General features: G+C 32.6%; 1 protein-coding gene across 1 annotated transcript in view; it reads right to left on the reverse strand.

Moving 5' to 3' along the window:
- Window positions 1-562: 562 nt before the first annotated feature.
- The window catches only part of RPS6KA6 (ribosomal protein S6 kinase A6), a 127,755-nt gene continuing 115,595 nt past the window's right edge, over window positions 563-12,722 (reverse strand). Inside the window, exons 21-22 of the mRNA XM_011361147.2 lie at window positions 2,331-2,471; window positions 563-1,079 (exon numbers count right to left, since the gene is read on the reverse strand). Of these exons, the coding sequence (XP_011359449.1) occupies window positions 954-1,079; window positions 2,331-2,471 (267 nt within the window). The 3' untranslated portion in view covers window positions 563-953. The remainder of the gene's footprint in view (window positions 1,080-2,330; window positions 2,472-12,722) is intronic.

Raw genomic sequence — 12,722 nt, forward strand, 5'->3', positions numbered from 1 at the left:
TATGAAGGTCCAAAAAATAACAGTATAGTTCATTATAAGGGGAACAGATGATTAAATCCAATTGGTTCACTTGAAAATCAGCTTACATAACACCAAGATAGTGTCAACATCATGTACTTTATTTTCAAAGGCTTAATTATGACCTATTTAGTAGATCATAACACTAATATAAAAGCCTTTGGCTAAAAAATCCTTCACTTGTATTACAATTCTATTAGATGTGAAATTTACAAAAGCCTTCTGGAAACCTTTATTTCTAGATGTGGCCACTTATGATTAATGCACAAGTCTGTCTGTACCCATCATCTGTAATTTAATTCTTCCGTAAAAACTTTGGCACCAACAATATCAGGAGTTCACATATTAGCGCAAATTAATTCTGCTCTGGAACCAAACTACTCTATCTACATTTTAGTAACTACAGAGTGGGGTTACTACCAAATGAATGGCATCCTTTGGTTATACACAATAACAAGCTTCTACAATACTCTTTATTTGTTTTTCTTTTCTTTTCTTTTCTTTTTTTAACAAAAAAAAAGCCTATCCTTCAGGATCTGATGTCAAAAAATACCTAAATTGCTTGGCATTATACTACTAAATTTGCATCTTGATTGTTGGCAATGACTCCTTAAACCATTATTGTATGAAACCAGAAAAACTATTAAAGTAACTTTATTTGAAAGGAACTTTAGAAGTTAGTATGCGGAGAAGTTGTTAGGACCTTGTGGACCCCAATTATGTACTTAAATACATGGGCACTACCGCAAAACAACATATTATGAATATTGTGGATCTGTGTATGTTTAATTTTTAATTTCACTCCCCCTAAATAAGGAGACTTAAACAGAATATTCAAGTAATGTAGCAGAAAACAATGCCTTTGATATAAGATCAGGCAAAAAGCCACACATTTAATTTTCTCTTCATCCAGTTTGGCTGAGGAACACGAAATCTTACAGGCCAGTTGATGTTCGCTTTTTCATACTCCGTCGCTGAGCTAAGCTTGAAGCAGCAACAGGCTCTAGGACTGGTTGAAAGGTCTTGTGAGTCAAGACTGAATATGTGGCAACCACTGTTCCCTAAAATAATGAGAATTATCACAAACTGAATAACAACTGCCAGAGGTAAAACAAACAAACAAAAACTTTCATGTTATATCCTGAGAGATTTAACTAGAATACAATTTTTCCCCACAGGAAAATAATTGAGTATACTTGATTTGTGCATTGATGCCCCCTTGATAAATTAATACCTGATTACTCGTATATGTTTTATTTCAATAAATATGATTTTTATAAAATTTCAAAACACTGAAATATATCATTTTATCAGTCCTTCATCATTTATTTAGTTTGCATTTAAATATTTTTAAGATTTTATTTTTAATAGGAATTGAACATATTTAAGGTATATAAACATATTTTGATACACATATACATAGTAAAATGATTACTATAGTCAAACTAATCAACATATCTTCTCCTCACACAGTTATCATTTTTTCTGTGATGAGAGCACCTGAAATCTATGTGTAGCAAATTCCAGTATTCAATACAGTACTAATAATTACAGTCATCATACTGTACATTTTATCTCTAGATTTATTCATCCTACATAACTACAGTGTTGTATGCTTTGACCAACATTTCCCCATTTTCTCTTTCCTCCTTTCTCCTGGAAATCACTGTTCTACACTCTGCTTCTATGTATTCAATGTTTTTAGATTCCACATTAAGAGAGACCATAGAGGTTTTTTTTTTTTTTTTTGGCTTATTTCGCTAAACATAATGTCTTCCAAGTACATCATGTTATTGCAAATGGCAGGATCTCCTTTTTTAAAGCTGAATAATATTCCATTGCGTGTGTATGTTAAAATTTATCTGTGCTCTCATGTTCATTGCAGCATTATTCACAATAGTCAAGACATAAAAACAACATAAGCGTCCTTCAACAGATGAATGCATAAGTCATCAAAATTTAAAATCTAGGTTCAACATCTATAAATATAGGAACATACACCAATGGTTATTAATTTAGGAACCAAAAGCAATTTTTTGTTTCAATATGAAACTTGCATTTAGTCCACTCTTAGACCTACTGTCTCCTAAGAACAAGTCAAATACAATCAAGACATTTATCATCAGAAGGACAATAAGTAAAGAAGATTAAGAAAAGCTCATGGTTGTTAATCAAAAAACAAAAATCTATAAATACATCTTTAAAAAAATAAAGATACTTTAAGATAATTCTATACCTGTCATCAGTGAATGGCATGCAATGGCTTTATTAGTTTATTAAGCACTTAAAAGGTACATAAGAGTATATGTTACCTTAAAGACACATGATGTGTCATTTCTATTTGGCTGATCATTCGGTAACTGGTCTCTCTGGGTTATCCATGAGTGCTTTAATACTTGTTCTGTCGTGTACCGCTGATGTGGGTCCATATGTAGCATATGGGAAAGCAAATCCTAATTTAAATGAAAAAAAATATATAATCATTTAAATATAAAATTTAAAAGAAAAAAGTATATATATCTATCTATATCTATATATAGATATAGATAGATATAGATATAGATACAGATAGATATAGATGAGAAACTATATACCAGTAAATCTTTTAGTAAAACATATCATTTCACATTTTCTCAATATGAAAGCATCATTATATTTACAACTTGTTTTATTTGACCTACCCTTAGAGAAAACAAATCTATACTCTGACGAGCTAACTGTCAAAAGAAAATCTTGAAACAGATTTTTCAATATACAGTAAAACCTTATTAATCATTTTTAAATTAGGGAATACCAAATCTGTGGAACTAGAATGTGGTTAATGAGGAAGGAGGAAAATGTAAAGTAGAAGGAGTTATCCTGGAATGTGCTAAATGGTCAAATGGAGAAAGAACTATTGATCTTTCTTGGTAAGCTGGGCCCCGAAGTATAAGGGTATGTATATACAGATACAACATAGAATGGAGGATTCAATGGCCGTTAATACACCCAATAACTAGGGCTTTACTGTATAAAATACTAAAGAAAGCAAAACATAAATCCAAGGTTAGAACCTGACTATGAGTGTTGCAGTGGTCAGAATGTTATAAGATTTTCATCAGAGCAACTGTGAATATGCTTATTTTATATTTGTTATGATAAAACAGTTATAAATGCAATATAACCCTACAGTAAAACAGTTTTAAATATATGAAATGATGTAATATTTTAAAATAATTTTCTACCAGGAATCTTTTAGGAAAAAGAGAAGTAAACTGTCCTTAATAAGCATCTCCTAAAATAGAAACAAAATCTTCATTTGTGAAATTTTTATTAATAGTAGAAGCAGTGAACCTAAAGACTCTAAGTAGTAACATCAGAATTTGGTTAAAACTATATAGAGGAGTAGAACAACCAATAAAAAAATCTATTGGAAAAAGAACAGATATGCAGAAATAAATGGAAAATAATAATAAAATTAACAGTGATTAATTTAATAAAACAGACCTAAATGATAATCATAAAAATGATAAATGATAAATGTTCAACAGTACAAGGACTTCTGCCTCTGGTCAAGAAAGAATACCAGGGGCTGGATATACCCGCCTGCTTGAAACAATCCCCCTAAACACTCACCCCCCAAAAAAGCCCATAAAATATAGGAAATAACAGCTTTCCCAAGATCAGATATTAAGCAATAAAGGAGGCTGATCCCTAACAGATGGGAAACAAATCACGTAAGACTTGATTGCCCCAGCTTAACACCCTGAAGAGAGAGTTTTCAGGCTGCTGTGTAGGTAAGAGAAACCTAGTTGAGGAGACATACTAAGAGTTAGGGGAGACCAAGGTAGATAAGAGTTAGCAGGACAGACTACCAGAGAGGTGAGAGGAGGACAGAGAGAACTATAGAGATCGTTAGAGGGTCTCCCTCAAGTATTCAGCAGATTACTGATAAATCCATATGTGTGGAAAAAAGAAAATGAAAGAGAAGGAAATGGAGAAAGAGAAGAAGGGAGGGATGGAGGGAAGGGGGAAAGGGGAGAGAGGTAGAGAGGGAGAGTTGGAGAGAGAAAGAGAGAGAGAGAAGGGGAGGAGAGGGAGGGAGAGAGAGAGAGGGAAGGAGGGAGTGAGGGAGGGTGGGAGGAAGGAAGGAAGGAAGGAAGGAAAGAAGACAGGAAGGAAAACTACTAAAGGCAATATGGGAAGAACTATCTGAAAGGATCAAAGAGAAATCAGAGCTCATACAGGGTGGAGAGATTATTGCCTGTTCCTACCAGCCGGACTGGAATACCTCATAATTTATGGCGTATTTATTTGGTAGAATAATTGGAAGCAATCTATCTGAGTAATGAGTAGCCGTAGAATAAACACTGCTCTGGTCCTGCTTAAAAAATATTAAAAAGAAGCCCCAGAAGTATCAAATTATTTCCCCTAACTTAACTGTGGCTTAGAATAAAGCTTAAAAAGGTGAAGGGATGAAGAAGTACAAATTAGTAGTTACGAAAGTCAATAGCATTGTAATGGTTATATGTACAGCCAGATGGTTGCTAGAGTAATCAGAGGGATCACTTCATAAACTATATATAAATGTCTAACCAATGTACTGTATATCTGAAACTAACATGAAATATATTTTTTAAAAAGAATATTTATAGAAATACAAGTGTCCAGTACCCACCAAGGTAAAATTCACTAAGTCTGGCTTCTTATCAAAAATTACCAGGCACACAAAAGAGAAGGAAAATAAAATGCGTAATGAGGAGAAAAAAATCAATCAAAATTGACCTACAATGGAAGCATCTGTGATTTTGGTGATGGTTTTTTAGTGGGTAATTATGTGAAAACATTAAATTATATACTTTAAATATGTGCAATTTTTTGTATATCAGTTATACCTCAGTAAAGTTGTTTTAAAAAATCAATAGTCTAGCCCAAAAGAATAGGTCTCTTTATTCTCACTCACAAAAGTATATTTCAACATATAAATCAACTATATATACTCAAATGTAATAAGAAAAACACCACCACTTTGCTGACAATTAAATCTCATTTGATCTTTTATATTTTCCTAAGGATTCTGGGGGATTATTGAAAGGTACAGGTAGTGACAGTGAAATAATAAAAAAAAAATAATTTTAAGGGATGGGCCTCTACAAACATTGAAATGTATAGTGCCATGTCTTAAATTTTACTCATGGGGGTCTTTATTGCTAACGGAAAGTTCAAAGATTAACACTGTCAGTAAAAGCTGACAGTAAAGCACTGAGTGCTTTATACATTCTTAATACCAGCTAACACTTATTGAACACTTATATGTGCCAGATACATTAATCTGTTTAATCTACATAACAACCTTGAGTTAGATACTATTACTATCTTCACTTTACAGATGTGGAAACTGAGGCATGAAAAGGTTAAGCATCATTTCCAAGGTCACATAACTAGTAAGTAAGAATATGCATCCAGGCAGTCAGTCTGGCTTCTAAGTACTAAACTATACTACCTTTAATTCTTCCCCATTAAACTAAATATTGATGCTTGGAATTTATATAATTATTGCTGCTTTCTTTTCAAAGTAATAACTATTATATACATGTAGTAAGTGCTCAATGTTTATAGCATTAAGTAAGCATTCGTGAAAAATATAAAAATCCCCATTTCAGGAAAAAAATGCAATTTTTCGTAATGAAATGCAACAACATTAAGTTTTATTATATATTCATTGTAAAAAATTTAACTGAAATTAAGGACAATTAAAGCTAGGGTGGTCATATAATTTGTTATCCAAACCAGGATACTTGAGAGTGAAAGGCAAAAACCAGGACTGTCCCAGGCAAACTGTGATGTATGGTTAAACTAGTTAAAGCAAAAAGGATGTAATTATTCCTGGGGTAAAATTCAGCTAAGTTATATAAGATTAAGGTACTGTTATAAATGCCCCACAGGTGTTTAAACATACAAAATGGTCCATTTATATTTGAAAACAAAGACTGATTTGCAAAAGCAAAGTGGATTCTCCTGAAATGAAAATGAAATTTCAGTAAATATGACCATAGCCTAAATGCTTACCTTATAATTATCGTTTCCTAGGAAAGATATGAACAGAATGGTGATTGGTTTATGCTATCAAATGGTTTTATAGCAGAAGTATCAACATTTTGATACTTTCTTTCAAAGAAATTGAAATAATTTTAATAAGACTTAATTGATCTTATTTCTTTTTAACCTTCTTCAGAAATAAGTAGCAAGATGTCTTTGACAGAGCAACAAGCAGAGGATGAATGACAAATGACAGAATAGAAATGTCATTATCTTAATATTTGTTGAATTTTCTTCTATAGCTAAGAGGAAAATGAGCTTATCCACAGTTCAGAAAAATCTGTCACTTCCATATGAATAATTTTCCTTCTTTTCAAAGTGAATATAGTAGTGCTGGTGATTTTTTAAAAAAGACACTGAGCTATGACAAGAAGGATCACTTATAAACAATCAGTTGAGTATTTAAGTTAGACAACCTAATCGGAAGAGAACCATTACTAATAAAAAATGATTAATGTAGTCTATCTCAGACCTCAAGAACTTATTTTTTATATCCTTTTTAAGTAAAAGCCAGCAAAGCTACAAATTTTTTGAATATACATGAATACAGGAGAATAGCAACTGTCTTATTCTCACTGTACTCAGGTGGCAAATTCAATTAAAGTTTGGAAACTACTGATTAATAATTCATTATTTCTATTTTATTTTTAATCATGTGACTGAGATAAACCATTTTTCTCACAGTTATTACAAATTATATTGTAAGCATTTCATTTGGTCAAATGTATTATAGTTCATACTTCCACAGCATAACAGACTGAGTTCCATATATCCATAACACTTTCTGCCTTGATTATAGGTAACAACAAATAACTTATCCCTTACAATAAAACTAAGGGTAGAATTCTAATTATTGAATTTGCCTGTGTATTTCTCTAGCTTTGTTTTAGACATTTTAGTCTTTCTCTAGCATAATTTGGCACAAAGTATTTGATTTAATTAAATTTATTGGGGTGACATTGGTTAATAAAATTATGTTTCAATAGTACAATACATCATATGTATATTGCATTGTGTCCACCACTCAAAATTCTTCCTGTCACTATACATTTGATCCCCTTTACCCTTATCTATCTCCCTCTCCCACCACTAAACTGTTGTCTGCATCTATGAGTTTCTGTTTGTCTTGTTCATTTTTGCTTTCAGTTTTACATTCCACATGAGCGAAATCATATGGTTCTCAATTTTTTTCTGTCTGACTTATTTTGCTTAGCATTATAAAATCAAGATCTATCCATGTTGTTACAAATGGCAGTATTTCATCTTTTTTATGGCTGAGTAATAGTCTATTGTATATATGTACCACACCTTCTTTATTCAATTATTTATCAAAGGACACTTCAGTTGTTTCCACGTCTTGGCCACTGTGAATAATGCTGCAATGAACATTGGGGTGCATATATCTTTATGCATAAATGTATTCAAAATTTTGGGGTAGACACCCAGAAGAGGAATTGCTGGATCATATGATAATTCTATTCTTAACTTTTTGAGAAACTTCCATATTGTTTTCCATAGTGGTTGTACCAATTTACATTCTCACCAGTAGTGTATGAAGGTTCCTTTTTCCCTACAACCTCTCCAACACTTGAAAGCTATGGTACTGGAAGTCTTCGAAGAATTTCAATATAATGTTTTAACTGTAAAACTGCTCTCTGCAATATAGATTATGTAAAGAGTAATAAGCTTCAGTATACTTTCCATATTATAGAAAAGAAGTGAGTGAACTGTAACACCTTTCCTTTGAGCCTTCTACTATTAAAGGGTTATAGACTTCTATCTTCTCCATTCCGTCCACGCAGTCCAAGTTAATAAAGCCTTAATTCCACCAGAAAGTCTTCCCTGACATGTGGTAGACTTAAAATAGTATTGGACTGAAAAATCAGTTCCAGCTCTCCCACTGATTAGTGTGTGACTATGGATAAGATTAAGTTCTACACACTTGGTTTAACTATCTGCAAAATAATGGACCAGATCCTTCTAGTTCTAGAAATCTATGACTTGTAAATAGATTAACAAAAGACTCTTTTATTAAAAGCAACTTCAAGCCAAAATGGAAAAGAAATATTTATGTAAAACTTGACCACTTTTTCAAATATAGTCATCCACAATAGGACAATATTTATCTTTATATAATGGATAAAAAAAAAAAAGCTTACTATGTAAATTATCAATGCAAACTATGCCTGAAGAAAAATTAATGTCTATTCACTATGTTGTACATCTGAAACTAATATTATATGTCAATTGTAACTGAAAAATAAATTTTAAAATAATCTAAAATGTATATAGCTTAGGAAAAAGTATTCAAATAAGTACTCAAAATGCTAGATGTGTAAGGAAATGCAAAAATGAATATGACATTTAAAGCTCCCTGAGTGGGAAGAGTAAAAATGTCCAAAAATTAATATATGATAAGAGAGTGTATAAGTGCTCTAATAAAGCACATAAAATGTGGTAATGGGTATACAGTAACAGGACAAGTAGAAGTTGCTCTCTTTAAAGGAGGCAAGAGAAGAGGCCATAAATAAATATCCTATAAGAACTACCACTGGGCAATTCTTTGATGGCCAAGGGTATAAGTACTTGAAATAAGTAACACTTTATTTACTTAAAATAGTCTAGATTTTACATAGAATGTCCTTCTAATTAATCAGGCATTATTGTCTTTATTTTATTTTAATTTTTTTATTTTATTAGATTTTGTAGAACACTTTATTTCATACTAAAAATTATTTTGTAGTGACTCATTTAAGATTTTAAGGAAATTATTTTTTTATTTTATTTATTTGCCTTTTAAAACTTATTCATTTATTCATTCATTCATTTATTTGTTTGTTTGTTTGTTTGTTTGTTTATTGTGACATTGGTTGAGATCCAATGTTTCAGGAGTGCACTTTAAGAGTAAGGGATATATATGTATTTACATTGTGTGTTCACCTCCCATAATTAGATTTCCTTCTGTCACCACATATTTGATCCTCTTTACTTCATCTACCTCCCTCGTCCCCTCCCACCTACCCTTTGGTAACCATTAGTATATAGTCCATGTCCAGGAATCTCCATTTATCCTGTTGATTTATTGCTTTTAGGTTTATATCCCACATATGAGTGATATCATGTGATTTTCAACTTTTTCTGTCTGGCTCATTTCGCTTAGCATGATTATCTCGAGGTCCATCCATGTTGTCGCAAATGGCAGTAATTCATCTCTTCTTATAGCTGAGTAATATTCCATTGTAAATATGTACTACAGCTTCTTTATTCAATCACCTATCGCAGGACACTTCAGTTGCTTCTGTGTCCTAGCCACTGTGAATAACGCTACTATGAACATCAGTGTGCACATATCTTTTTGGATGTGTGTTTTCAAGTCTTTGAGATAAATACCCAGGAGAGGGATTGCTGGATCATGTGGTAGATCAATTCTTAGTTTTTTGAAGAACTTCCATACTGTTTTCCATAGTGGCTGTACCAATTTGCAGTCCCACCAGCAGTGTATGAGGGTTCATTTTTCTCCGCATCCTCTACAACATTTGTTATTACTTGTCCTGTTGACAACAGCTATTCTAACAGGTGTGAGAAGGTATCTCATTGTGGTTTTGATTTGCATTTCCGTAATAGATAGTGAAGCATCTGTTCATATATTTGTTGACCATTTGTATATCCTCTAAGGAGAAGTGTCTGTTCGGGTCCTCTGCTCAGTTTTTGATTGGATAGTTTTTTGTTGTTGTTGTTGTTGTTGCTATTGAGTTCTATGAGTTCTTTGTGTATTTTGGATATTAGGCCCTTATCATAGGCTTTGCTTGCAAATATATTTTCCCATTTGGATGGTTGTTTCTTTATCTTGTTGATGATTTCTTTTGCTAAGCAGAAGCTTTTTAGTTTGATATAGTACCATTCACTTATTTTAGCTTTTACTTCCTTTGCTTTTGAGGTCAAATTCATAAAATCCTCTTTAAGTTCAAGGTCCTTGAGTTTAGTTCCTGTTTTCTTCTATGCATTTTATTGTTTGAGGTCATATATTCACGTCCTTAATCCATTTTGAGTTAATTTTGGTGTGTGGTCATAGACAATAGTCTAATTTCATTCTCTTGCAGGTGGCTTTCCAGTTTTCTGAGCACCATTTATTGAAGAGGCTTTCCTTTCTCCACTGTATGTTTTTGGCTTTTTTGTCGAAAATTACTTGCCCATATAAACATGGGCTTACTTCTGGATTCTTGATTCTGTTCCAATGGTCTGTGTGTCTGTTTTTCTGCCAATACCATGCCATTTTGATTACTGTCGCTTTATAGTATAATGTGAAGTCGGGTAGAGTGATGCCTCTAGCCTCATTCTTTTTTTCTCAGGATGGCTTTGGCAACTCAGGGGCTGTTGTGCTTCCATGCAATTCTGATGATCTATTTTTATTTATTTATTTTTTTTAATGCTGATGGGATTTTGATGGTGATTGCATTAAATCTGTATAATGCTATAGGTAATATGGTCATTTTAACTATGTTGATTCTTCCAATCCAAGAACACGAAGTATCTTTCTATTTCTTTATATCATTTTCAATTTCTTTTAATAGGGTGTTATAGTTTTCATTATATAGGTCCTTGGCATGTTTCATTAGATTTATTCCTAGCTATTTTATTCTTCTTGTTGCAATTACAAAATGAATTATTTTTTCTATTTATTTTTCTGACACATTATTAGAATACAGGAATGATGTGGATTTTTAAACATTGATTTTTGTTTCCAGAAACTTTGCTGTATTTGCTTATTGTTTCTAGTAGTGTTCTTGTGAAGTCTTTTGGGTTTTCTATACAAAGAATCATTTTATACACAAAGAATGATAGTATGACTTCTTCGTTTCCTACTTGGATGCCTTTTATATCTTTCTCTTGCTTGATTGCACTCGCTATGACCACCAAAGTTATATTGAATAACAGTGGCGATAGTGGACAGCCTTACCTTGTCCCTTATCTTAGAGGGAAAGTTTTTAGTTTTTACCATTAAGTATAACGTTGGCTGACAGTTTGTCATATATGGCCTTTATTATGTTAAAGTATTTTCCTTCTTTACTGATTTTAAGTGTTTTGGTCATGAATGGATGCTGTCTCTTGTCAAAGGTTTTTTTTTTGCATCTATCGATATGATATAATTCTTATATTTAATTTATTTATGTGGTGTATCACATTAATTGATTTGCGTGTGGTGAACCATCCCTGTGCCCCTGGGAAGAAGCCCACTTGATCAAGGTTGCAGTGTATCTTTTTAATATGTTCCTATATTTGGTTCGCTTGTATCTTATTTAAAATTTTTGCATCTCTCATGAACACAGATGCAACACCATGAACAACCAAGGTGACAAGACATCTCAAAAAGAGAGAGAAAAATCTCCAGTAAATAAGCTGACAGAAGTAGGAATACTTGATTAATATGATGGAGAATTCAGGATGGTACTTCTGAGAAAACTCAGTGACATCCAAAACAATTCATATCAACATTTCAGGAATTGAAAAAACAACTAGATGAGCAGAGTGAGTTCTTTAGCAAGGAGATTGAAACCCTCAAAAAGAACAAAATAGAACTTCTGGAGATGAAGAACACCTGCCTGACAGTCACCTTACTCCTAATTAGGCTTTTTTTTTTCTTTTTTTTTTTGTCATTTCGTGTTAGGTGAGCTGACCCTTTTCAGTATTTCCTGTAGTGCACACCTTGTAGTGGAGAATTCTCTCAATTTTGTATGTCCGGAAAGGTCTTTATTTCTCCTTTATATCTAAAGGAGAGCTTAGCTGGATACATTATTCTAGGCTGGTAGCTCCCTTCACTTAATAGTTTGAATATTTGATTTCACTTCTTCCTGGCTTGTAAGGTTTGTCCTGAGAAGTTATATGATAATCTAATGCGTTTTCCTTTATAAGTTACATTTTTTTTTTCTCCCTGGTTGGCCTGATAAATCTTTCTGTGTCATTGACTTTTGATAGTTTTATTACAATGTGTCTTGGCCAAGGCCTTTTTGAGTTGAGGGAATTAGGTGTTCTGTTGACTTATTGAATTCCAAGCTCCAGCTCATTCCTTAGATTTGGGAAATTCTCATCAACTATCATCTGAAAATGCTTTCTAGTCCCTGCTCCTTTTCCTGGTCTTTGATAATGCCCATTATTATTATGTTTCCTATCATGATGGTATCAGCTAGTTCTTGTATTTCTCTTTCATTAGTTTTCATTCTTCAGTCTCTCTCTTCTTCCTTCTCATTTGTTTTAGATTTCTGTCTTCGATATCACTGATTCTTTCCTCCATGTGGTTGACTCTATTTCCTAAGCTCGCTATTTTATTTTTCATCTGTTGCAGTGTGTTCTTCATCTCCAGAAGTTCTATTTTGTTCTTTTTGAGGGTTTCAATCTCCTTGCTAAAGAACTCACTCTGCTCATCTAGTTGTTTTTTCAGTTCCTGAAATGTTGATATGAATTGTTTTGGATGTCACTGAGTTTTCTCAGAAGTACCATCCTGAATTCTCCATCATATTAATCAAGTATTCCTACTTCTGTCAGCTTATTTACTGGAGATTTTTCTCTCTCTTTTTGAGATGTCTTGTCACCTTGGTTGTTCATGGTGTTTAATGGACTGTTTCTCCGCT

The sequence above is a fragment of the Pteropus vampyrus genome, unplaced genomic scaffold (genome assembly GCF_000151845.1).
Source record: "Pteropus vampyrus isolate Shadow unplaced genomic scaffold, Pvam_2.0 Scaffold63, whole genome shotgun sequence".
Lineage (NCBI taxonomy): Eukaryota > Metazoa > Chordata > Mammalia > Chiroptera > Pteropodidae > Pteropus > Pteropus vampyrus.